Source organism: Trichechus manatus, unplaced genomic scaffold, assembly GCF_000243295.1.
Source record: "Trichechus manatus latirostris isolate Lorelei unplaced genomic scaffold, TriManLat1.0 scaffold00015, whole genome shotgun sequence".
In the NCBI taxonomy this organism is placed as follows: Eukaryota; Metazoa; Chordata; class Mammalia; order Sirenia; family Trichechidae; genus Trichechus; species Trichechus manatus.
Genome location: NW_004443951.1, coordinates 15,773,676 through 15,801,600, shown reverse-complemented (window position 1 = coordinate 15,801,600; position 27,925 = coordinate 15,773,676). Strand labels below are relative to the sequence as shown.

Genomic DNA, 27,925 nt, shown 5'->3' with positions numbered 1-27,925 from the left:
TCCTCGTTTATTAACTGTAGATTTGTTTGTTTCATCCTGCTTTTTTGTTTTATTTGGTTATGTCTGAGCAGGCAGGCTGTGTGTTCTTTGTTGTTTGCTCGTCTTTGGGCACGATACTTTTTGCCCTATTCTGCAATTGGCAGGGTGAGTCACTCAGATATGGTACAGCAGGGCAGGTCTCGCTGAAGAGGAGTTGCTGGGATGGGTTGTTTGTGGCACTTACTACGGCCACCAGGGCAAGCCGGTAATCAGTGCAGGGCAGGTTCTGGTAGGCCGTGCCTGGGCTGCTTCGTGGTGTGATGTTTAGTGCACAGTGCAGGTAGGCAGGATGGAGGGGGGAGACTGTGATGTGTGGAGCTACGATGGTTATAGGAGACAGGAAAGAGGAACAGGAGCCAAAAACACACAAACAAGAAAGAGTGCTAGGTGAGCTTGCCGTTGGAGTGGAGAGATGAGACTATGAAATGGAGAAAAACAAAAAGCAGAAGAAAAGAAAAAATGAATAAATAAAAATTAGAAACAAAGAAGAAAAGCAAAGCTCCCAGGGATGCCTCCAGTGCGCTGCAAGGTCTGGGGAAGTTGCTTCCAGGCTGTGAAGTACAGCCTGGCTAGGAGGTGCATACGTGTCACTCAACGCTAGGTATTCAGGGGACAGGAAGAGAAGGAAAGTATAGAGAGACGAGAAACTGAGTAACGAAGAAAGACAAAAAGGGAAAAAGAGGGAAAAGAAAACAAAACAAATATAAAAAAAAAGAACAAGAAAACCCCCCAAAGAAAAACAGAAAAAAAAAAAAGTTCTCAAAAAAATAAGAAAAAAGAAATGTCCTCAAGGATCCCTCTGCAATTCTGCACAAACTGAGGGGGTAGGTCCCAAGCTGCGCAGTACTGCCCCACTAAAACAGGTTCCCAATTCAGGAAAAGAAAAAGAAAACAAACAAACAATTAAAAATAAACTAAAAAAAAGCCCTGAGATCCCACCAGCGTGGCAGCACGGGCCAGGAAGCAGTTTCACATTCGAGTAGTGTTTCACAGCCTTTCAGGAAGAAGCAAAGATGGCGCACAGAGCCAGGTATTTCAGAGAAAGGAGGGTCAGGTGGTGAGAGATAAGGAACAAATCTAAAGAATCGGAAAAAAGCAACACCAGCAGCCAACAAATGGCACTTAGGGAGCCGGCCAGCGCGGGTGGGTGGAACCCAAGCGACACCGGGGTGAAGGTGGTGCTTCCCAGCCAAGACACTGGCCACAGTGGAGATGAAGAAGGGTGGGGGGTGGGAAAGCATATATCACTGGTTACCGGTTGTTCTGTCTCCTGCTGGAAGCTCCATGAAGCTGCTTTCTTGTACTCCCTGTTCACTAATGTCATTTTTTTAATGTTCTTGCCTGCTAATTCTAAGATCTGTGTAGGTTCTGAATTGGTTTTATCAATTCATTATTCTCATTATTGGTTGTGTTTTTCCGCCTCTCTATATGTCTGGTAATCTTTGAATGCCCAAATTATGAATTTTACCGCCCTGGGTGCTGGTTATTTTTGTATTCGTAAACATCTTCTTGCACTTTCTTCTCAGATGCAGTTTAATTACTTGCAAACCGTTTGATTGTCTTAAGTCTTGCTTTTATGATTTGTTAGGTAGTTATGGAGCAGGGCTCAGTCTAAGGCTAATTACTCCCTACTATTAAGCAAGAACTTTCTGTGTATTCTACCCATACCTTGTGAATTTTGAGATTTTCCAGACTGGCTGATGGGAACAGGCACTATTCCCAGCCCTGTGTGAGCACCAGGCTCTATTCCTCTAATCCTTTCAGATAATTTCTCCCTTAGTTCTGGGCAGTTTCCTCAAATACATCATGCATTGATCAGTAGTACTCTGCTGAATATTTGAAGGGGAGATCTTCTTCAGAACTCTATGGCTTTCTTTCTGTGCAGCTCTCTCCTCTCTGGTACTCTGTCCTGCAAACTCTAGCTGCCTTGGTTTCCCTGGACTCTCAACTCCATCTTCGCAAATTAGAGTCGGTCAGGCTCAATCAGGGTTCCCCTTTCCTGTACTGTGACATGGAAACTGTCTCAAGGTAGGCTGGGATAATGTAGGGCTCACCTCATTTGTTTCCTATCTAGAGATCACCCTGCTTAGATGCCTGATCTCCAATGACTTGAAAACTGTTGTTTAAAAATATTTTATCATTTTAAAAAAATTGTTTCAGGTGGGTGTATGAATCTAGTCTCTATTATTTCAAATGTGCAGAAGGCCTCAATTTGCATTTTTTTTTGAAAATGGACAAATTTCAAACTCAAAGTGAAATGTTGACAGTCTGTGGAAATAATCATTGAGTTCTAAAGGAAGGGAGATATAAATAACTTCCTTGTGTTTAGCAGCAGTATACTTCTTTGGCTACCAGCCTTATCATATACTGATACAGTTAGCATCATCTGTACATTGTCTGGGGCACTTAATCCTATGTGAGAAGCTCTGGATAACTTTTGATGAGCTCCTAAAATGCTCACCAACAGAGCTCAATGCCAATATGCTTACAGAAAGATAAGATTGTGGCAGGGGTGTTAAGTTCAGAGAAATTGATACTGCTCCATTTTCCAGAACTGTCTAAGGACCATAATTCTCTTTCCTATTAGTCTGAATTAAGAGCTGTAGTCAGAATAATAGTTGTTTTCAGTAACACAGAATATCCTCAAGGAGATGAGTAAGAAGGAAAGGTTGTTGCTTGGAATGAAGCTGGGAAGAACGTCTGCTGCCAAAACTCATGGTGATCAGATACTACTTCTTGAGTTATGTTCTTCCCATAGAAGTTTATTCTGCGTTACTCAGGGGAGAAGCCCAAGGGCTCCCACCTCATGTTTTGCTTGTCTAAGAACCAGAAAAAAACTACTTGCCTCCCACCTACTAAAGATGTTGAGAATCAATTACCTGCTTGAAGCAATGGACAGGCGCTGGGACTGAACATGTTTCTTTTAGGTATCTGTCCCAGGTAAAATGACCTGTAAAGGAAATAGAAATCTCTATCACGGTCAACTTCCTAAAAAAATTCTTTCAGGAAGTCAGTAATCTACACTAAACATTAGCCATTGCAGACTGGCCTGGAGCATGAGAAAATTTATTTTTCCCTCTTTGAGATCAAAGGAGTATTTAGAGAATGGAACATATTCACCAGAAGGGGAGGAATCTAGGTGACCTGAACCTAAGTGCCAGAGCAAGATATACCAGTGTCTTGAAGAAATAAATGCCCAGGCAGCTTGTGGAAAATAGAAGAGAAGAGACGGAAGGTGGGTGGGGGAATTCCTTCTGAACAACCTGACTCCTGGAGAGGTTCCGTATTGCTGTCAAGTGACAGCTTCTAACACCCAATATGGTCAGATCAGCTGGGGAAGAATAAAGGAGAGGTTACCTAGAGACATGGAGTGGGAGGCATAAGGGGAGGGGAAGTGAGAATGAGTGAGATTATGCTTGAATTCTCACTCTAAAAACTGGTTCTTTCACCCACCCACCTCCCACCCTCATCCCTGACACAGCTACATTGCTCTGAGGTGCAAAATGACAAGGATCTGATAATTTAGAGAAAAGTAGGACCTGGGTAGTCTATCTGATAATAGGAACTAAGAACATGTTGGGAATTCTCAAGTCTTTTAGCCTTTTAAAGTGGTAGAGGGCCTCTCAAAGTTTGAGGCATACTGTGTTAGAGAAACAGTCTTTAAGGTGACATAATGCTAGGGCCAGAGAATATGGCTTAAGGGTCAGGCTATTAAATATGTATCTCACTGGACCACAAAAGATTACCAAATTCTTATTTAAAAATTAACTAATTACCAATATCCTCCTAATACCCACCTAGAGGTGACCCCATGATGTAGCAGGGAAGGTCCCAGAGACTCTCACAAGCTAAAATACTGTAGCAAACCAGCATTTCTTGAAGTTTCCTCTGTAGTGGAGCAGCACAGGGCCCCTTTGGGCCATGCAAAAAGCACTAGATGCTGGGAATAAAAATGAGTAACTGAATGATGAAATCTAAATCACTCCAAAGATGATGCCAACACTTTACACTCTACTGGCTTTATAGCTTCTGTTTTAAAACTTGTCCCTTTCCCATCATCCTTTACTAAGCTAAACAGATTTGGCCAGAAATCACATGGTCAATTCTCAACAATTTCATGAACTGGCTAGTGATTAATCATCTTGACTAGACAGTCCATAGGGTAAATGAGATGGATAGTTCCTGGAGTCAAGAATTTAAAGAGCTTATCTGAAATTAATAAAGGGTTTGTTAGCTGCTGAGAAAGCCCTAAAGCAAGGACTGAATACATTTTATCACTGTCTGCTATTAGAAAAAGAAAACACACAAATTTTTATTCTATTCTTATAAGAATTAAGTCAAACAGTATGTTTTAGATTTGACTAGGCTGCAATTCTTAAACTCTAACATCTAAAGCAGTATTTCCAATAAAACTTTCTACACTAATAGAAATGTTCTATACCTTTGCTGCTCAGTAAAATAAGCCACTAGCCACATATAACTAGTGAACACTTGAAATGTGGCTAATGTGAGTGAGGAAGTACATTTTAAATTGTATTTAATAATTCAATTTAAATACCTACATGTGCCTTACAGATACTGTATTAGGCATTGCAGGTTAAGGGATTTGGATAGTTCTGGGTGATTGGCTGTATTAGTTTGAGTTCTGACCAAAAGCATCCAAGAGACTTTAGTTTTGAAAATTATGGCAGCATCAGGAGTACCAAAATAATTAGGTATTAATTATACTTCTCTATTATACAACTCAACTATGGTAATCAATTCCTGTGCTGTAACATATAAAGGTCAGAAACCTCAGATCTTCTACCACCTAGGGAACACCCTATTACCAACTAAACGAAAAGGAAACTCTGTTTAAAGTTGTGCAGCCACTGTGAGGGTTGACTGGCTTTAACCATATCTAGATTAGTATTTGTCTGATCTTTGCCTGTTTGCACTATCTACGGTTTAGTCCTTATTATTGGGTAAACTGCAAAATAAGATAATTCTTATTAACTCAATAATATTTGAGCACCTACTGTATGCCCAGGTCGCTGGGTGATGCAAACAGTTTGTGCTCAACTACTAACCTAAAGGTTGGCAGTTTGAACACATCCAGAGGCACTGCAGAAGAAAGTCCTGGCTATCTGCTTCTGTAATGATTACAGCCAAGAAAATCCTACAGGGAGGCTCTACTCTGCAACACATGGGGTCGCCATTAGCAGGAACCGACTGGAAGGCAAACCAAACCCATTGCCGTCGACTTGATTCCGCTCATAGCGACCTTATAGGACAGAGAACTACCCCGTAGGGTTTCCAAGGCTGTAAATCTTTACGGAAGCTGACTGCCACATCTTTCTCCCACAGAGCACCTGGTAGGTTTGAACCACTGACCTTTTGGTTAGCAGACAAGCACTTAATCACTGCACCAGCAGGGCTCTTTGACTCAAAGGCAACGGGTTATTGTATGCCCATCACAGAGCCGGACATCATATGTCTACCATGTCTTCAAGCACTAAAATAGTCACAAAAGAAACAGGACAGGCAGCAAGGTATATAGTTCAGGGGTTGGTAAACTTTCTGTAAAGGGCCAAAGAGAAAAAAATTCTATGGTTTGTGGGTCATACAGTCTGTCACACCTACTCAACTCTGTCATTGTAACGAGACAGCAGCCACAGATAATATGTAAATAAAGCATGGCTGTATTCCACTAAAACTTTACAAATACAAGCAGCAGGCTGGATTTGACCCTTGAACAGTAGTTGCTGACCGCTGGTATAAATTGCTGATTCCCAAAACATTACTTATCATCAAAATCTGAGTAGCTTTCTTTTTTAAACAGAGTCCTGGGTCCCACCTTCAGCGATTCTCATTCAGTAGGCTTTGAGTGTGGCCTAAGAATTTGTATTTTCAAAGGCTCCCTAGGTAATCCTGATTACCTACTGTCTTAGAGCCCTGCTTGTACAGTGGTTAAGAGCTCGGCTGCTAATCAAAAGGTCGGCAGTTTGAATCTGCCAGCTGCTCCTTGGAAATCCTATGGGGCAGTTCTATTCTGTCCTATAGTGTCGCTATGAGTCAGAATCAACTTGACAGCAACGGGTTGTTGTTTGGTGTAATTGAAAGAATATAAGATTGCGAGTCAGAGGATGCTTGTTAAAGTCTTGTTTCTATAACTAACCATCTTAGGCAAATTACTTAATCCTTCCAAGACTCAGTTTACTCATCTGAAAAATAGATATAATATCTATCTTACAAGATTGTACATATACTTCTTCATTCAACAAACATTTATTAAACTCTTCCTATGTGTGAAGTACTGCAGTAAATCTAAGGGGAACAAGACAGATATGGTTCCTAAATTCATGGAGCTTGCAGTCTAGAGACAAGCAGAGACATTAAATAAAAAATTATACAAATAACCTGTTATAATTGTGAAACAAATAAATTAATGAGGTAGTACACGGTGCCTTGAGAATGCAGAACAGGGAAATCTAGTCTATACTTGGTGTCAGAGATTATTGTGAAGTTTAATATTAATATTAGCTAATATAAGTATAAAGTTTCACAAACTATAGAATGTTTTCAATTATTCATTCAACAGATGTTTACTGAGTATCCTGTATGTGCTAGACAGTATTCTAAGCGCTGGAATATAGTAAGAGGTCCCTGGCCTCATGGAATTTACAAACTGGTGCGTGGTAAGATACAGTTAACACCACAAACAAGGTAAGAAATGATAAGTACTTGAAGAAAATAAAATAAGGTGATACGACAGAGCCTGGAAGCTATTTTAGGTAGAGAAGTTAAGGGCAGATGCTCCATAGAGGTAACATTTGAGCCGAGACCTTACAGATGAGAAAAAGCCAGCCATCTAACTTTTAGCCGATCCTCATTATTGTGGATTCCCTATATGCAGACTCATCTACTTGCTAGAATTTATTTGTAACACCAAAATCAATACTTGGGGTGCATTTGCAAACATGCACAGAGCAGTGAAAAATCTGAGTTGCCTAACACACCTCAGCTGGGAATGTGTGTGTTGTTGTCCTTAGGTGCCATCGAGACGGTTCCCATTCATAGCAATGTACAACAGAATGGAACACTGCCCAGTTCTACGCCATCCTTACAATCCTTGTTATGCTTGAGCCCACTGTAGTAGCCACGGTGTCAGTCCATTTTATTGAGGTCTTCCTCTTTTTCGATGACCCTCTGCTTTATCACCTATGATGTCCTTCTCCAGGGACTGGTCCCTCCTGATAACATGTCCAAAGTATGTGAGACTAAGTTTCGCCATCCTCGCTTCTAAGGAGCGCTCTGGCTGTACTTCTTCCAAGAAAGATTTGTTCATTCTTCTGGCAGTCCATGGTCTATTCAGTACTCTTCACTAACACCATAACTCAAAGGCATCAACTCTTCCTTATTCACTGTCCAGTGTTCGCATGCATATGAGGCAACTGAAAATACCACAGCTTGGGTCACTTAGTCCTCAAAGTGACATCCTTGGTTTTCAACATTTTACAGAGGTCTTTTGCAGCAGATTTGCCTAATGCAATACTGCGTTTGATTTCTTCACTGCTGCTTCCATGGGCGTTGACTGTGGATGCAAGCAAAATGAAATCCTTGACAACTTCAATCTTTTCTCCGTTTATCATGATGTTGCTTACTGGTTCGGTTGTGAGAATTTTTCTTTTCTTTATGTTGAGATGCAATCCATACTGAAGACTGTAGTCTTTGATCTTCTTCAGTAAGTGCTTCAAGTCCTCTTCACTTTGACCAAGCCAGGTTGTGTCATCTGTATATTGCAGGCTGTTAATGAATCCTCCTCCAATCCCGATGCCCTGTTCTTCTTCATATAGTCAACCTTCTCAGATTATTTGCTCAGCATACAGACTAAGTATGGTGAAAGGATACACCCCTGACACACACCCTTCCTGACTTTAAACCACACAGTATCCCCTTGTTCTGTTTAAACAACTGCCTCTTGCCTCTTGGTCTATATATAGGCTCCGCATAAGCACAGTTAAGTGTTCCAGAATTCCTATTCTGCATAATGTTATTTGTAATTTGTTATGATCCACACAGCCAAATGCCTTTGCATAGTCAATAAAACACAGGTGAACATCTTTCTGGTATTCTCTGCTTTCAGCCAAGTTCCATTTGACATCAGCAATGATATTCCTTGCTCGTTCCACGTTCTTTTCCGAACGTGGCTTGAATTTCTGGCAGTTCCCTGTCAATGTATTGCTGCAACCACTTTTGAATGATCTTCAGCAAAATTTTACTTACGTGTGATATTAATGATATTGTCTGATAATTTCTGCATTCTATTGGATCACCTTTTTTTGGAATGGGCACAAATATGGATCTTTTCCAGTCGTTTGGCCAGGTAGCTGTCTTCCAAAATTCTTCCCTAGGAGCAATGATTCAGTATGTGCTGATTCACTGTTCACAGCGACTGTATAGAGTATAATGCAAATAATGAAAATTGACTGTATTTCGCTAAATAATGCTTATGAAAGTGTTATATAAACTCTGTGGCACAAGAAAGAGCACTGGTGGCATGATGGTTAAGCACTTGGCTGCTAACTGAAAGGTCTGCAGCTTGAACTCACCAGGCCTTCGTGGGAGAAAAGACCTCGAGATTTGTTCCCACAAAGATTTCAGCCTAGGAAACCCTATGGGGCAGTTCTACTGTCCTGTAGGGTCACTATGAGTCAGAACTGACTCGATGGCACACAACAAGGCACAAGAAATGATAGTTACATTTATTATTAGGAGAATAACATCCCCGCACTGAAAGAACTTACAGGCTATACAAAAGTACCTTTAAAAAATTAAAAGTGCTATAAAATGTAAAGCACGAGAGGTCACTTAGTCTAATGCATGAATCCCCTTCTCTAATATTCATTGATTCAACAAATATTTACTGAGCACCTATTATATGCCAAGCCTGGTTCTACTTTGTGTGATATATAACAAAGAACAAAAGAGTCAAAAGTCTCTGCCCACATGGAGCTTACATTCTAAGGGGGAAGAGAGATAATAAATAAATAAATACATGTCACCTGGTCCAGAGGGTAACAGAGACATTAAATAAATAATTATATAATTTCTGGATCTTAGCAAATGAAGAAAAAATAAAGCAGGGTAAGAGGGAAAGACAGTGCAGAGGGTGTGTGAGATATTTTTGGCAAGATGGTCAAGAAAGACATCTTGATGAGGTGATATGAAAGTTGAGAACTAAATGGTCCCTCCAGCCTCCACCTGAATACTTCCAAGGATGAGATACTCATTATTTAGCTACTGTTCAACAGTGCAAATGGAGAGACTTTAACCTTTATTGAATCTTTATAGTCAGCAAAAGTCTGCCTTCCTCTAATCTCCACTTATTGGCCCTAGACATACTGTATTTAATCTCTCTCTCTACCTGTTGCCATTGAGTCGATTTTAATGCATGGTGACCCCATGTGTTATAGAGTGGAACTTTACAGAAGTAATCTTTACAGAAGCAGATCGCCAGGCCTTTTTTCCACCAACCTTTAGGTTAGTAGTCAAGCACAAGCCATTTGCACCATCCAGGGACCTTCTCTCTTTCTAAATATGTCCCAAATCCTTCAACCGCTCCTAATCTGACATGGTTATCTCAGGCACCTCCACTCATGCTGGCTATTATTCTGGCCACATTCCTCTACAAGAATTTTAGTTTGTTCCACCTAACGTGTGAAACTCAAATTCATAAGAGTAAGGATAATCATAGTCTTTAGATCAGAAATTCTACTCCAAGACTACTGTCTGAATAGTGTTCCACTGTTTATAATACATAAAATTTAACAAGAGTATTTGTTAAATAGAGTCCTGGTGGCACAGTGGTTAAGAGTTCAGCCTGATAACCAACAGGTCAGCAGTTCAAATCCACCAGCCACTCCTTGGAAACCCTGTGGGACAGTTCTACTCTAACCTATAGGGTCACTATGAATCAGAATCGACCTGACAGCAATGGGTTCAGTTTTTGGTTTTATTTGTTAAATACTATTGATGGACACTTGGAGCCCTGGTGGCGTAGTGGTTAAGAGCTTGACTGCTAACCAAAAGGTCAGCAGTTCAAATCTACCAGCCGCTCCCTGGAAACCATATGGGGCAGTTCTACTCTGTCCTATAGGGTTGCTATGAGTCGGAATCAACTTGACAGCACACAACAACACAACACTGATGGACATTTACGATTTTTTTCTAATTTTGATGAGTATCTTTATGCACACGTCTTTTAAAACTTTTAAGATAATCACTTTATGGTAAATTTCTGAAAGTGGGATTAATAGACAAAGGGTATGCATATTTTGTATTCTGATACAATATATATTGCCAAAATATCCTCTAGAATGATTATATCAATTTATATTCCAACTAATGGTACAGGAGAATGTCTATTTGCTACATCCTTGCTAAAATGGTTTTAACAATCTTTATAATTTTGATAAAGCTAATGAGTGGAAAATAAAATACTGTTATACTTTTATCTGCATTTCTTTGATTATTAGTGAACTTGATCTTTTTAGGCTTATCAGACAATTTGTTTTTTTTTTTCCATTTTTCTACTAGGTGTTCTTTCGATTTCTTATAGATTTCTAAGATTTTTTTTTTTTGTAGATTAAGGATATTAGTCCTTTGTCATATGTGTTGAAAACATTTGCCTCAGTCTCACAGGTTTTGACCTTAAAATGTCTTTAACTTTTCTATAAACAAATTTCTAAATCTTTTCCTTCATGATTTATTGGCTCATATCATGTTTTCCTTAGCTCAATATTATAAAAATATTAACCCATGCTTTCTTCTACAACTTCTCTGGTTTCTTTTTTTTTTTACATTTAAATGTAGATCTATTTGGAATTTTGTGTGGTGAATGAGGCAAGAATCTAGCTTTCTGTCCTCATCTTTATTCAATAAATGTGCTCCAACATCATTTACTGAGTAAGTCATCTTCTCCCCACTGATTTGAAATGTCACCTTGGTCATATATTAATTTCTTATATACAGTTGGATCTATTTTTGGACTCCGTATTCTGTTCCTCTGATCAATCTGTCTATTCCAACACCAGGAGCATTCTGTTTCATGTAATTTCATGATCCATCTAAATATCTGATAGAGCAAATCCTTCTCATAAGTCATACCCTACATTTTCTTGGTGCTTTTCAAATGATTAATAAATTGTGGCATATCCAGCTCAAATAAAATATAATTATAAAATGTCCAAAGCTAAGTTATAAGGTAAACATCAGTTCGTTGTCAAAATATTGTCCATAGTCCTTTTAGATCAACAGCTTGATATTTTTAAATAGATCATCTAAAGATAAAATACCAAGCCAAAAAAAGATTTTTTTAAAACAAATAACAGGAATTGAATTATATCACTAGTGTTCTTTTAAATGTATCATGTGACAATTTCCTAGGTAAAAGCAAAGAGCTCATCAAATATTCTGGCTGAAAACGGGAGGTTTCAAGCAGAAGCTCAGCTCCCAGCATCAATGCAATGGTTTCATTAGTGTACATTACTACCATATGGTTTTTGGCTTTAAGAATATATGCACAGAAGAGTAAGAGTGATTTAATATGTCAAGTCTTTTATCAAATGCCTCAAGGTTGGAGCAGAGGGTCGGGTAAAAAAAAAAAAGTTTCAAGTGTGGTATTGCCTCAGTAACATTTTCATGCAATTTTCACTTTAAAAATAATAGACTGAAAAGTCACTTGAGGCATTTTTTATTTAATAAAAGTAAAGCATCTAGAGTAAGTTCAGTATTCTTTTTATTATACCACAGGTGCTTCTGAAAGGACACAGACTTTTAGGGAAAAGAAAGCAAGGTTTAGATAAGGAGCATAACTCAGAGGCTTTTTGGAAGGTCCAGGCAGGTATCCCAAAATGAGAAAGGTCTGGATTTGGGTAGCTTCATAGATATAGAATCACAATATTCAAGCTGGAAAGGACCTGAAAGTTTCCTAAAACCAACTTTTGGCTTTCCTGACCCTATATCTTTGCCCATGTCACTCCTCCTACCCAGTGAATGAGTCAGAAAAAATACCATTTTCTCTACAAGGCATTCTGACTTTTCCTGTCTCTCCAAAACAAATCCCATCATTTCCCTGCCTCATATAACATCCTGTTGACACCTTTACTATCATACTCATCATACCATATCATCATAATTATTTATGTAAGTCCTTAGTGCATACGGGTTATCTTTTATTCATTTTTTTATCTTCATTGTTTGATATAGTGCCTGAAACTTAACAGGAGCTCAGTAAAAGTTTTTGATTGAAGGAAAAGAAGGAGCAACTTTAACTAGTAAAATCATACCTGGAATATTACACTTAGTTCTGAGAGCTATGCTTTGAGAGGGATAGAGCAAACCAGAACCTAAATGGTGACCCAAGTGGTGAGGGGACCTAAAGTCATGTCACCTGAACACCAGCAGAAGCAGCAATGAATATTTAGCATGAGTGAAAAAGAAAAGTCTCAGAGCCATTTCCCCATTCATCCACCCAACAAATACCTACAGTCTGTACCAAAGCATTGTGCTGGGTGCTGGGGATACAACTATGATCAAAATATTGCCCTTGCCCTCACAGAACTTCAGTCTATTGAGGGACAGAGATAATACACAGCCAACCATAATATACTGATAAAAGTGCTACACTTGGTGTTATGGATTGAATTGTGTCCCCCAAAAATGTGTGTCAACTTGGCTATGCCATGATTCCCAGTATTGTGTGGCTACCATTTTGTGACCTGACGTGATTTTCCTTTGTGTTGTAAATCCTACCTCTATGATGTTAATGAGGCAGGATTAGAGGCAGCTATGTTAATGAGGCAGAACTCAATCTAGAGAATCAAGTTGTATCTTGAGTCAATCTCTTTTAAGATATAAAAGAGAGAATCGAGCAGAGAGGAGAGGGACTCATTACCACTAAGCAAGAAGAGCCAGGAGCAGAGCACAACCTATGGACTCGGGGTCCCTGCGCTGAGAAGCTCCTAGACCAGGGGAAGATTGATGACGAGGACCTTCCCCCAGAGCCAACAGAAAGAGAAAGTCTTTCTCTGGAGCTGGCACCCTTAATTTGGACTTCTAGACTCCTAAACTGTTAGAGAATAAATTTCTCTTTGTAAAAGCCTTCCACTTGTGGTATTTCTGTTATAGCAGCACTAGATAACTAAGACACTTAGGGAGACAAACGGTGTTACAGAAACACCTAGAGGGTTTGTGGAAAGCTTCCCAAAGGAAGTAACCATGAAGCTTCTAAGCTAAAGTGTAAAAGGATAAGCAGGAGGAAATTCTTTCATTTCAGACAGAAAGAAAAGCATGTATACAGGCCTAGAGGTTAGAAGAATCAGTTCTAAAAATTGAATCTTTTGATATGGCTGCTGGGTAGTTCAGAAAAGAGATTGTAGAGCAAAGTAATGTTCAGGTATCGGAGAGCCTCATATACCATGTTAATAAGAACAAGGAAGCAATGAAGGATTTGGGGGAGGAGTCATTGTGGCTGCAGTGTGAAGAACAGATTGGAAGAGGGTAAGGCTGGAGGCAGAAAGACTAGTTAGGAAGCTGTTCTAGTAATCTAGGAGTGAGATGATATTGGCTTTAACTAGGAAAGTGGCAGAGTGGCAGTAAGAAGGCAGTCCCTAAAGCTGCTTTCTAATAATTAGAGGCTGGTGTGTGAAAACCAGGCTAAACATGTTCCATATAGCCCTAAAAGACAGAAGTATAACAAATAGGGACCCTAAAGATTCCACAAGAAAACTGCTGGAACTAATAGAAGAATTCAGCAATGTTGCAGAGTGTAAGATCAACACACAAAAATCAGTTAGATTCCTTCATACTAACAAGGAATATTCTGAAAAGGAAATCAAGAAAACAATACCATTTATAATAGCTCCCCAAACAATAAAATACCTAGGAATTAAATAGGAACATAAAAGATTTATATAATGAAAATTATAAAACATTACCACAAGAGACTGAAAGAGACCTACATACGTGGAAGAACATTCTGTGCTCATGGATAGGAAGACTTAATATAGTGAAAATGTCAATACTACCTAAAGCAACCTACAGATACAATGTAATCCCAATAAAAATTCCAGCAACATTCTTTACTAAAATAGAAACACCAATGACCAACTTTATATGGAAAGGAAAGAAACCCCAAATAACCAAAGCAATACTGAAGAAAAAGAATAAAGCCGAAGGCTTCCCTAATGTCAAAACATACTACACAGCCACTGTAATCAAAACAGCCTTGTATTGGTTCAATGGTAGGCACAAAGACCAGGACAGTAAGATCAAGAATCCAGAAATGAATCCATCCATTTACGGACAACTGATTCTCGATAAGAGGTCAAAGTCCATTCCGTGGGGGAGAAACAGTCTCTTTAATAAATGGTGCCGGCAAAACTGGATAATGACTTGTAGAAAAATGAAACAGGACCCACAACTCACACCATACACAAAAACTAACTCAAAATGGATCAAAGACATAAATGTTAAACCTAAAACTATAAAGTTCCTGGAAGAAAACATAAGGAGAAAACTATGGGACCTAAAAATAGGATAACAAACGTAGTAACAAATGCATGAATACCAGAAGACAAATTAGATAAATGGGACCTCAGAAAAATTAAAAACTTAACGCTTATCAAAAACTTTTTCAAAAGAGTAAAAAGAGAACCTACAGACTGGGAAAAAAATCTTTAGAAATGACATATCCGATAAGAGCCTAATCTCTAAAAGTTACAGAAAACTTCAACAATTCAACAACAAAAAAGACAACCCAATTATAAAATGGGTAAAGGACATGAACAGAAACTTTACTAAAGAGGACATCCGAGGAGCCAACAAACATATGAAAAGATACTCATGATCATTAGTTATTAACCCATTGCCATCAAGTTGATTCCAACTCATAGTGACCCTATAGGACAGAGTAGAACTGCCCCATAGGGTTTCCAAGAAGCAGTTTATGGATTAAAACTGCCAACCTTTTGGTCAGCAGCTGTGCTCTTAACCACTGCGCCACCAGGGCTCCAATTAGCTATTAGAGAGATGCAAATCAAAACTACAATGAAATACCACTTCACCCTGGCTAAAATAGCATTGATTTAAAAAAAAAAAACAAAAAAACGTTAATAACAAATGTTGGTGAGGATGCGGAGAGATTGGAATCCTTATCCACTGTCGGTGGGACCATAAAATGGTAAAATCACTATGGAAAATGGTATGGCACTTCCTCAAAAAACTAGAAATAGAACTACCCTATGCTCCAGAAATCCCACTCCTAGGTATATATGCTAGAGACCTAACAGAAGTGACACAAACAGACATATGCACACCTATGTTCATTGCAACATTATTCACAGTAGCAAAAAAAAAAAAAAGTGGAAACAACCTAAGTGCCTACCAACAGATGAATGGATAAGCAAAATGTGGTACATACATACAATGGAATACTAAGCAACCATAAAGAACAATGATGAGTTCACAAAACATATCATAACATGGATGGACCCGGAGGATATAATACTAAGTGAAATAAGTCAATCACATGAGGATAAACATCGTATTATCCCTCTTTATAAGAAGACAAGAATAGATATATATAAAGACCAATGTTCACTGGCAGTTACGAGGGAGTGGTTGGGGGGGGCAAGGGGAATCATGCTCTAGATGGTAGATACTTGTTATTTTTGGCGATGGGAAAAGTGGCACCAAACGTAAGTGTAGTGAACACAGCTTGACCAAAGTAAATTATGTTGCTGAAAACTGCTCAAGGGAAAAAGATGTTTGTAGTAAAAAAAATGACAGATATAATCTGGCAATAACTCCAATAAAGATCAAAAAAAGAGTGTATGGTCACATATTTATGTGCACTGGCATAAAAGTGTATGAGTGAATTAGCATAGAAGTATATGGGTAGGTACAGGTGTCACATGGGTATGCATAATAGAAATATCTATACATACATGTAAGTACAGCTATGTGTGTGCAGGCACATATATTAATAGAAGACAAAACTACTGATTCTCCTCAGACATAATCAAACACCTTGTAAGATTGGTTTTCTAGGTTTGAAGGCTTAGAACCTTAGTCTCATGGGACAACTCAGTCAACTGGCATAATATAGTTCACAAAGCTCATGTTCTGCATCTATCCTAGTGAACTGAATAGCATCTGAGGGTCTTAAAAGCTTGCGAGCATCCATCTAAGATACAACTATTGGTTTCTACTCTTCAGGAGCAAAACAGTAAGAAGGAAACCAAAGTCTCAGAGAAGAAACAAGTCTGCTAGGCAAATAACCTACACGAGCCACAGCCTCATCTATCCTGAGACCAGAAGAACTAGACGGTGCCTGGCTACCACTACTGCCTGTTCTGACCAGGATCATAATAGATGGTCTCAGATAGAATGTGGGAAAAATCCAGAACAAAACTCAAATTCTTAAAAAAAGTCCAGACTAACTGGACCAATTGAGAACAGAGCGCTCCTTGAGACTATCTCCCTGAGATACTCATTAAAAACTGAACCAAAACTATCCCCTGGGATCCCTTTTAGTGAAACAACAAAGTGGCACACAAAATGAAGAATATTATCCATAAATACAGCGCTCTACTAAAAAACTATCTATATGAGACCAAAAAGTCAACATTTATTCTAAAGCAAAGATGAGAAGATAAGAGGGCAGGGAAATTACAGTACTGGAAACAGAACAACCAGAATACAATTAAAGAGCATGTAGACATAATGTGAAAAATGTAACTAATATCACCAAACAATTTGTACAGAAATTGTCAAATGGGAACCTAATTTACTGTATAAATTTTCACCAAAAACAAGAAAAAAAAAATTAAAAAAAAAGTATAACTAATAGAATTTACAAAGAAATAGATTTCGGCTAAATAAATATCTGTCTCAATATGAAGTGAGTTGCCTGAGCAGGTTGTAGGTTCCCAACAACTTGAGGAGTTCAAGAAGAAAATGGATAACCTTCTGATGAGATGTTTTATAAGAAATTAAAAATGTCAGAGGGTAGGCGAGATTAGATTATTTTTAAGGGTTTCTTACAACTCTGAGATTCGGCAAATTTACTTATTTTATTTCAGTGTGATACTTGGGGCTGCTCTCTATGTTCAACAGGAGAAATGAAATATGCAGGATTAACTTATCAGGATGTCTGGCTATGCTACTTCCACTCTCACGAGAAAAAAATGCTTTCAAATTTCAACATCACTTAAAAACTGACGTACTTTAAATTGAGTATCCACTGATTATGAAGCCTTTTCACAATCTTCTGTCAACAAATAGGTTGTTTAAAACATGCATAAGTTGTCACTGAATTATAATTGTTATTATCATTAACTGTTGTTAGGTGCCATCGAGTCCCTTCCAACCCATAGTGACTCTATGTAAAACAAAGCAAAACACTGTCCGGTCCTGTGCCATCCTCACAGTTTGAGCACATTGTGGCAGCCACTGTGTCAATCCATCTCCTTGAGGGTCTTCCTCTTTTTTCACTGACCCTCTGTTTTACCAAGCATGATGTCCATCTCCAGGGACTGGTCCCTCCTGATAACATGTCCAAAGTACCTGAGATGAAGTTTCGCCAGCCTTGATTCTAAACAGCATTCTGGCTGTACTTCTTCCAAGACAGACTTGTTCATTCTTTTGGCAGTTCATAGTATATTCAATATTCTTTACCAACACCATAATTCAAAGGTATCAATCTACTTTGGTCCTCTTACTCACTGTTCAGCTTTCACACACATAAGAGGCATGGGTGGGGCTCACCTTAGTTCTCAAAGTGACACCTTTACTCTTTAACACTTTAAAGAGGTCTTTTGCGGCAGATTTGCCCAATGCAATACAATGATTGATTTCTTGACTGCTGCGCCCATTGGCATTGATTGTGGATCCAAATAAAATGAAATCCTTGACAACTTCAATCTTTTCTCTGTTTATCAAGGTGTTGCTTACTGGTCAAGTTGTGAGGATTTTTGTTTTCTATATGTTAAGGTGTAATCCATACTAAAGGCTGGAGTCTTTGATCTTCATCAGTAAGTGCTTCAAGTCCTCTTCACTTTCAGCAAGCAAGGTTGTGTCATCTGTACATCGCAGGCTGTTTATGATTATTTCTCCAATCCTGATGCCGCGTTCTTCTTCATATAGTCTGGTGAAAGGATACAACCATGATGCACACCTTTTCTGGTTTTAAACCAAGCAGTATCTCCTTGTTTCTGTTAGAAAGACTGCCTCTTGGTCTATGTACAGGCTCCTCATGAACACAATGACGTGTTCTGGAATTCCCATTGTTCGCAATGTTATCCATAATCTGTTCTGTTTCACACAATCAAATGCCTTTGCATAGTCAATAAACCACAGGTAAACATCTTTCTGGTATTCTGTGCTTTCAGCCAAGATCCATCTGACATCAGCAATGATATCCCTGGTTCCACGTCCCCTTCTGAATCCAGCCTGAACTTCTGGCAGTTCCCTGTCGATGTACTGCTGCAACTGTTTTTGTATTATCTTCAGTAAAATTTTATTTGTGTGTGACATTAATAATATTGTTCGATAATTTCTGCATTCTGTTGGATCGCCTTTCTTTGGAATGGGCACATATATGGATCTCTTCCAGTCAGTTGGCCGTGTAGCTGTCTTCCAAATTTCTTAGCATAGACAAGTGAGCACTTCCAGCATCGCATCCATTCGTTGAAACATCTCAATTTGTATTTGTCATTTCCTGGAGACTTGTTTTTCTCCAATGCCTTCAGTGCAGCTTGGAGTTCTTCCCTCAATGCCATCAGTTCTTGATTATATGCTTCCTCCTGAAATGGTTGAACGTTGACCAATTGTTTTTGGTACAATGACTCTGTGTATTCCTTCTATTTTCTTTTGATGTTTCCTGCATCATTCAATATTTTGTCCATAGAATCCTTTAATATTACAACTTGAGGCTTGAATTTTTTCTTCAGTTCTTTCAGCTTAAGAAGTGCCGAGCGTGTTCTTCCCTTTTGGTTTTCTAACTCCAAGTCTTTGCACATTTCATTATAATACTTTACTCTTTCTTTTCAAGTCACCCTTTCAGATCTTCTGTTTAGCACTTTTACTTCATCATTTCTTCCATTTGCTTTAGCTACTCTACGTTTAAGAGCAAGTTTCAGAGTCTCTTCTGACATCCATTTTGGTCTTTTCTTTCTTTCCTGACTTTTTAATGACCTCTTGCTTTCTTCATGTATGATGTCCTTGATGTCATTTCACAACTCGACTGGTTTTTGGTCATTAGTGTTCAACACATCAAATCTATTCTTGAGATAGTCTCTAAATTCAGGGGGGATATACTCAACATTGCACTTCGGCTTTCGTGGACTTGTTCTAATTTTCTTCAACTTCAACTTGCACTTTTATATGAGCAATTGATGGTCTGTTCCGCACTTGGCCCCTGGCCTTGTTCTAACTGATGATATTGAGCTTTTCCATCGTCTGTTTCCTCGGATGTGTATTCTATCTGGCAAGGTCCATGTGTATAGCCACCATTTACGTTGTTGAAAAAAGGTATTTCCAATGAATAGGTCGTTGGTCTTGCAAAATTCTATTATGTGATCTCTGATGTTGTTTTATCACCAGGCCATATTTCCCAAGTACTGATCATTCTTCTTTGTTTCCAATTTTCACATTCTAATCACCAGTAATTATCAATGCATCCTGATTGCATGTCTGATCAATTTCAGACTGCAGAAGTTGGTAAAAATCTTCAATTTTCTCATCTTTGGCCTTAGTGGTTGGTGTGTAAATTTGAATAATAGTTGTATTAACTGGTCTTCCTTGTAGGCGTATGGATATTATTCTATCACTGATGGCGCTGTACTTCAGGATAGACCTTGAAATGTTCTTGTTGATGATGAATGTGACATCATTCCTCTTCAATTTGTCATTCCTGGCATAGCAGACCTTACGACTGCCTGATTCAAAATTATCAGTACCAGTCCATTTCAGCTCACTAATGCCTAGGATATCTATCTTCAAGCATTCCAGTTAATTTTTGACAATTTTCATAGATTCATACTTTGTACATTCTGTGTTTTGTGTTAATGGCTATTTGCAGCTATTTCTTCTCAGTTTGAGTCGTGCCACATCAGCAAATGAAGGTCCTGAAAGCCTACTCCATCCACATCATTAAGGCCTTCTAACCTGAGGGGCTCATGTTCTGGCACTATATCAGACAATGTTCCTTTGCTATTCATAAGGTTTGCACTGCCCATTTTTTTTAGAAGTAGACTGTCAGGTCCTTCTTTCTAGTCTGTCTTAGTCTGGAAGCTCTGCTGAAACCTGTCTACCATGGATAACCCTGCTGGTATTTGAAATACCGGTTGCATAGCTTCCAGGAACACAGCAACATTTAAGCCACCACAATACAACAAAGTAACAGACAAGTGGTGGTTTATCATTCATATTACTAACAAAATCAAATACAGCAGCGACAATCATTTGTGCCTTCTATTTGCCTGCACTGTGCCAGACTACGTTCATTATCTCCAATGTTCATAATAACTTGCACAGCAGCTTTCATTTCTTTTTTACAAATGAGGAAATAGGCTCGAAAAGATTAAGTAGACTACCTAAAGTCATAAAACTGGTAAGTGAGGGAATAGGAATTTGAACCAAGGCCTGTCTGATTCCTATATCCATGCTTTTTTCCACCACACACTATTACCTTAGAACATTTGAGTCAAGTCTTAAGAAATAACAAAAAATGACTATTGCTTATTGTTTACCAAATGCCAGGCACTTTATCTGCATTATTTCATTCTTTTCTTCAGCTCACATTCATATAATGTGTCACTTCAAAGAATGTCACAAGATTTGACTCAAGAGTAAGCTCTGAGTACAGTTGCTGAACAGAATGAAAATCATAACAATCCTCCAAAGTTGAAAAGTATTTGAGAGTTTATAAGATGTTTTCACGTCCACTAGCTCATGTAATCTTTTTAACAACCATATGAAGTAGGAAGAATGGGATTATTATCCCCAGCTTATAAATCAGGAAACTAAGGATCAGAGTTACAAAGTTACTGAGTGGCAGAGTTGGCTCTCAAAAAACCCAGGAGTTCTGACTTCTAGTCCAGTGTTCTACTACTTTGTTATTTTCTATCACTGTCAGTAGGCAATAGACAGAAATATGTAATTGGAAGAAAAGGCAAGAGGAAGCAAATAAACAATGATAATAATAGAGCTGGATACACGAAGTTGCAGTAACAAAATATATAAAATACTTGAACAAAAACCGATAAAAACATCAAGATACCAATATTTATGTAACATGGAGAAGGAGTTTAAATGACGTAAGAGGTTTAAGACTGATGAGAAATATCATTAACATTAGTTTTAGTCCTAAAATCCTAGTCATGAAGTATACTAAGCAAGGATGAAACCAAAGGCAGTATCATTCTGATTCTTGTTTACTTGATAATATTTTAATATTTCAGTTTTTCTTCAGCTATTAAATTCAGAAAATATTCAGGTTTAATTTCAATTCAAATTATCTCATGAATAATTTCTTTTGGGAAAATTCCACCAAATTCTGATTTATGGACAATGGGGGTTTGTGTTAGCTTTGGCTGCAGTGAAACAAGAGGCTACTTCCATAGTTTGGTTCAGCTCCCATTCCTCCCTGTACTCTACGTAATTAGCACCCCTTTCTTTTTGTTTGCTGGTCTGTGGTCTCCACATAAGGAGGACCTGAAGTGACAGCTAAGATTAATTCCATGGGCTCATTAGGCAGACAAAAGCACAGGATTCATTAGTTTATAAAACAGAAACACATAGAATTTTCTCTAGTTGATATAATCTAACCCCTGGTTTAGTGATTCCCTTATGTAACAGAAAACTCGAGAAAAGTATCTTACCTAGCTCCAGAATGTCAGCAGCTTCTATTAAAGAAAAAAATGTTTAGCGTAAGTCATCATGACAAACATACCAAAATGATAGAAAGGTGAAATTCTGGGATAAGATGGAGGCTTGAGAGTCGGTTTAGTCCAGTTCTCTTCATTTTAAATGTAAGTGAGCTCGGCTGCTAACCAAAAGGTCCGCAGTTCAAACCTACCAGCAGCTCCTTGGAAACCCCATGCGGCAGTTGTACTCTATCCTATAGGGTTGCTATGAGTTGCAATTGACTCAATGGCAACCGGTTTGGCTTTTGGGTTTGGGTTTATTAGTAGTAGTTGTGGAAGTGTACCACCTAATTCTGCTTTACTCTGTAGCCTAAACACTATGCAAATGTAGAGAGGCTAAGGAACTATGCCTAAAGCTATGACGCTAATTTGGGATTATCTACACTCAGAATCTAGGTTTCCTGATTTCCAGCCCAAAACAAAACACATTGCTTTTGTAGATACCTCTATAAACAGTAATATTTGCTTTTGCTTTAGTCAGTGAGTTATTTGCACAATTAAAACAAAGCAAAAAAACCAAACCTTTGCTGGCGAGTTGATTCCAATTTAGAAACCTCTAAAAACAAAAGTTTTATGATAAAGAATGTCAAATAAAGATTTTCCATGCTAAACAGTATTTTTCTTACCTTGATATTGGGATGTAGATTCTGATAGGTGACCATATTTGTGTTTCCTAACATCATTCCAGTCTATTACTGAAGGAAGAGAGAAAGTAGTCATGTGGAAGGAAAATACAAGATTCAATGCTTATTCACTTGGCAGTATGTATCAACAGTTTTTGATAAAGTACTCCACTTCTGGATTCTATTCTAACGTAAGAATCCAAAATATAGGGGAAAAAGCTTTATTTAAAAATATGTGTAACATAGCATTATTTATAATAGCAAAAAAGTGGGGGGGGGGGGCAATCACCTAAATGTTCAAAACAGAAGACTGGTTAAGATACTGTAATGCAATCACTCGACAAAATATTTTGCAGCCATTAAATTTTTACAAAGGCTATGTAACAAAATGGGAAATGTTTAAGTAATAATGTTATCTGGTTAAAAAAATATATATTCATGGAATAATCACAACTATGTAAGAAAGCAAAAACAGAGAACATATCCTCCCCACCAAAAAAATGACTAGAAGACAGAAACACAGCAAATATAAACACTGATTATGTTTGGGTGGTGGTACTGCATTTTTTTCTCCCTTTCCATTTTCTAATTTCTGTATTTTCAAATTTTCTGTAAAGACAATACATTATTTATATAATGGAAAAACATTTTCCTTGTTTGAAAATTCAAGTTAGTCTACTGACTCTACCACTTTCTCACCATCAACCACCCCACCCCATTATGTCTTCACTTCTCTTCTTACTCAGCTTAGATTCCAAGGTGCCTCATTATAATTACTCCTGGCAAACACTTTTAACTCCCTTCCACGTTTTTTTGCTAAACTTGCCTAGAAAAACCTCAATCTTAACTCTGCTTAAAGCCAATTATCCACCTATCTCATGCCTACCCCAGCAGCTCAAAAGTGTTGAAGGAAAACAAATGCAAGCTACTGGTCTCACTTTTTAAACTCATAGTTATAATTCCCAAATGCCGCTTAATGCTGCCCAGAAATCACACATTTCCCTACTGTGTTTGCTTTTCACTTTCCAAAAACAAACAAAAAATTTTCATTATCTTCTTCTCACTACTCAAAGTTTATATATACACATTTTCCCTCCCCAACCCCACTCTTAGAGGATGATCTTAATTTAGGGTTCACTGAGAAAACAGAAATGAAAGGCTAGGAACCCTTCTACGTGCCTCTCATTTCATTAAAGTGGGGACTTGGTCTTATTGAGTGGTATATCTAAAACCTGTTAACCCATTGCTGTCCAGTCGATTCTGACTCATAGTGACCCTATTGGACAGAGTAGAACTGCCCCCATAGGGTTTCCAAGGAGCAGCTGGCAGATTCGAACTGTCAAACTTGGTTAGTAGCCGAACTCTTCACTACTGTGCCACCAGGGCTCCATGGTGTATCTAGTGCCTAGTATAGAGCAGGTGCTCAGTTTATGTTTGGTGAATTAATGAATGTACTCATTCTTCATTCTCTCTGCCTTCCCTCCCATTACTGTGGATGAAGTGTCCTTGTCTTTTTTTTTTAAATCAAAAGTCACCTCTTCATTTTTGCTCCAAATCCCACTGCTTCTCACTCTCAAGAACTTTCCAAGTACCCCCTTTCTAATAGATCATTTGCACCAGCATTCATACTGCGCCATTACCTCCCACCAAAAAAATCCCCCAAACACACAACATCCACCCTCCCCCTCTCCCTGCAACCCTCTTCCACACTTATCCCTTCTGCTACATATTTCCATTTCTCTGTTCTCCTTAATGGAAAAACTTATTCAAAGAGTTGTCTACAGTCATTGCCTCCTCACTTCCTCCCCTCACATTATCTCCTCAACTCATTCAAATAGAATTTTTCTGTTCACCACTCTACTGATATTACTCCCAAATTCATATTTCCAGCACTGGCCCCTTCTTGGAATTCCACATTCACATATACAACTGCCTATGGGCCATCTCCACATAGTTATCACTCAGACATTTCAAATTTAACATGGCTAAAACAAAATCCTTGATACCACCAGCTGCTAATCTATTTCTCTTATAGTCTTCCTCAACCTAGTAAATGGCACCTCCATCACCCTAGCTGCTCAAGCAAAAAGTCCTCAAATTATCCTTGATGCATCTATTTCTTTTATGCTCACATCCAATCTATCAGTAGATTCTGTTGGACCCTATCCCCAATCCATCTACTGCTCTTAATCTCACTTCTCACACTCTAGTTCAAGTCACCACTACCTCTCACCTGGACCATTAGAACAGCCTCGTAACTTATATTCCTGCTTCTACTCTTGCTCAACTCCAATCTGTTTTCCACATAGAAGTCAGAATAAGCCTTTTAAGATATAAAATGGATAATGTCATTTTCCTGCATAAAGGCCTCCAATAGCGTCCCAATGAGTTAGGATGACTTACAAAGCCATGCCCACTTACAAAGCTCCTGCCCACTTCTCTGATCTCGTCTGGTATGACTTGCCTTATCCACTATACTCCTGTCACCTGGTCAATGTTGCATTCCAACAAGTGTTTGTTTTCCCTTCTGGTTGGATGTCCCCTGTCTTTCTAGTAACCTGCTATGTCTGTTCTCCTCTACATTATTAGTAAAGTAAAATTAATACTTTATTAAGTTTGCTTAGTTAATTTAGCTAACTTTATTAATTCAAATTAATATTAATTAAATAAAATTAGAAACTAGGTCTGGCTTAAAATTTTTTGACAGACAAAAGATATTAGGGGATGATAATTGAATTCATGTTTAAAATTTTTCACAAGTATTTTTTATAATTAGGAAGAGCCTATTATTAAAAATTAAACATGTAATATATATTCCATTTATATACAAGTTTTTATATTGTAAAACTATATTGCTAAAGTAAAGATGAGCTACCAGTATACACAAAACTGATACAAGGAAGCCACGATAAGTAGTAACAGGCTGCAAGATCATTAATAAACCAATACTCAAAAGCAACCAATGCAATTTAGGAAAAAATACTTCAGTAAAGACAGCAAAGCCAGACTCAATGGCAATGCAATATGGGTGGGCCTCATGCAATCAGTTGAAGGCCTTAAGAGCAAAAACTGACTTTTCCCTAGGGAGACAGATTTTGCCTCAAGTGCAAACAGACATCCTGCTGGAATTTCCAGCCCGCTACCTGGCCTAGCAATTTCAGACACAAGAATGCTGGAGTTTTCAGCCTGTTGTCTGACCTATGAATTTTGGACTTGCCAGCCCCACAACTGCATGAGCCAATTCCTTAAATCTGTCTCTGTGTGTGTGTGTGTGTGTGTGTGTGTGTGTGTGTGTGTATGCGTGTTATACACACACACACTCTCTATATTATTTATATATATAAATTATATACAGGTTCTGTTTCTCTGGAAAACCCTAAGATAGCTGTTATAGAAATTTTTTATGTATTTAAAAATTAAAACTTACAACCTCTTCTCCCAACTTGGAAAATTCATGCCAATGACATGAATGACATCATGGCTATAAAGAAAAGAACAATTAATGGTCTAATTAGTAACAAGGAATTCTTTAAATTCAGTCCTTGCTTGGTCTTTTAAACCATCTTACCTTCAGGATAGCATAAAAAAGATACTTACCACTAGGCTGCATAGTCGATGGACTAAAACTGGTCAAGGAGTTAAGAGGCTTGAGATTTATCCCTGGATCCACCAATACCTTGCTCTGACCTCCGGCAAGTTAGCTTCTCTGTATGTTAATGTCTCCATCTGTAAAATGGGGGCAAGTGGAACACTTACTACCCTGTAAAGTACTGAGACCGTTTAAGTGCTAATAAACTGTGCTGCATTATAAGGAAAGTACGACACACTTAAATACATGTTTTTGGATATTAGAAAATTTCAGGATTGGAAGGTACCTTATAGCAAGTACCATAGGTTTAATTTTACCTAAGCCTCTATATTCCCAGAAATAAAAAATACAGATATTTGTTACATTTGGTCCTATGCAAATAACAAATATAAATATAGTTTCTAACTAACCAGGTTAAGGCAGCAAATCAAAAGATAGTAAAAACACAATAACGTGGTCATAGGGCAAATAAGGTTGTAGCAATTTTTTTGTCAGTAGCTTCTGTAACACTATTCAGCTTCCTAGTTCTTCTAAAGAACCTTCATTCCTTCCTTTAACACAGTCTACTTGGTTCAAATCTACCAGCTGCTCCATAGGAGAAAGATGTGGCAGTCTACCTCTGTAAAGATAACAGCCTTGAAAACTCTATGGGTCAGTTGTACTCTGTCTTATAGTAGCTATGAGGCGAAATCCACTAGATGGTAATAGGTTTGGTTTGGGTTTACTTGGTTGTATAATACAGCAAAAACAAAATAAAAACAAAACAAAAAATGCAGAATTGGAAGTTAAAACATAGAGTTGAATTTCAACTCTATTTTCCCTTAAAATTACTGACTTTAAGACTTTAGGTAAATATCTTAACTGCACCGAGCCTCAGTTTTCTTATCAGTAAAATGGAGGTGATGAGAATCTCAATGCTACTTGTTTCCCTATGTTGTTGTGAAAAACAAGAAAAAAAAAAAGGCTTCAAAAGTGCATAATAAAGGTAACAGGCATTATTAAGGAAAAACTTGCTGATTATTGCCTTTCTCACAAGGAAAATGTAGATTCTGAACATTACAAAAATACTTACAAAAAGGATATTACAACCTCCTGATATTAACTAGCCCCTGATGATTTTACTATCTAAATTTGGGCAACTACCCTATAGAATATCCAATAGAATCTAATTTGCCTCTTCTCCCTTTGGTTTCCTTTGACTATTGACACCTTTAAAAATTATGGTAATGCAATCTTCTTGGGGAAAAAGTACCTGTGTTTATTACAAAAGACAGTAATGTAATTAAGGATCTAGAGTAAGAAGAGTAACCTCAGATCCTCAAAGTGGATGTTCAGAGCCCTAAGACATGAAGAAAGTACTCTCCAGAACACCCTAGAAAATATGTTATTGTTGTTAGGTACCTTTGAGTCAGTTCTGACTCATAGCGACCCTATGTACAACAGAACGAAACAAGGCCTGGTCTTGTGCCACTCTCATGATCGTTGTTATGCTTGAGCCCATTGTTGCAGCCACTGTTGTCAGTCCATCTCGTTGAGGGTCTTCCTCTTTTTCCCTGACTCTTTACTTTACCTAGCATGATGTCCTTCTCTGATAACATGTCCAAAGTATATGAGATGAAGTCTCGTCATTCTTACTTCTAAGGAACAATCTGGTTGTACTTCTTCTAAGACAAATTTGTTCATTCTTTGGCAGACCATGGTAC

The 27,925-nt window shown here is 38.1% G+C and overlaps 1 protein-coding gene across 11 annotated transcripts in view; it reads right to left on the bottom strand.

Annotated features, from left to right (window-relative positions):
- SCMH1 (Scm polycomb group protein homolog 1) overlaps nt 1-27,925 on the bottom strand; it is a 240,650-nt gene that overhangs the window by 152,197 nt on the left and 60,528 nt on the right. For 4 of the 11 annotated variants that reach the window (XM_023727153.1, XM_023727151.1, XM_023727152.1 and 1 more), the window contains 4 exons: nt 26,231-26,359; nt 22,637-22,705; nt 21,966-21,989; nt 2,919-2,989 (listed from right to left, as the gene is read on the bottom strand). In XM_023727153.1, coding sequence (XP_023582921.1) covers nt 2,919-2,989; nt 21,966-21,989; nt 22,637-22,705; nt 26,231-26,243 — 177 coding nt within the window. In that variant the 5' untranslated portion in view covers nt 26,244-26,359. Of the gene's footprint in view, nt 1-2,918; nt 2,990-3,836; nt 5,161-21,965; nt 21,990-22,636; nt 22,904-26,060; nt 26,115-26,230; nt 26,360-27,925 lie in introns of those variants that run through there. The other 7 variants (XM_004371882.2, XM_023727157.1, XM_023727155.1 and 4 more) reach the window with 6 other exon arrangements.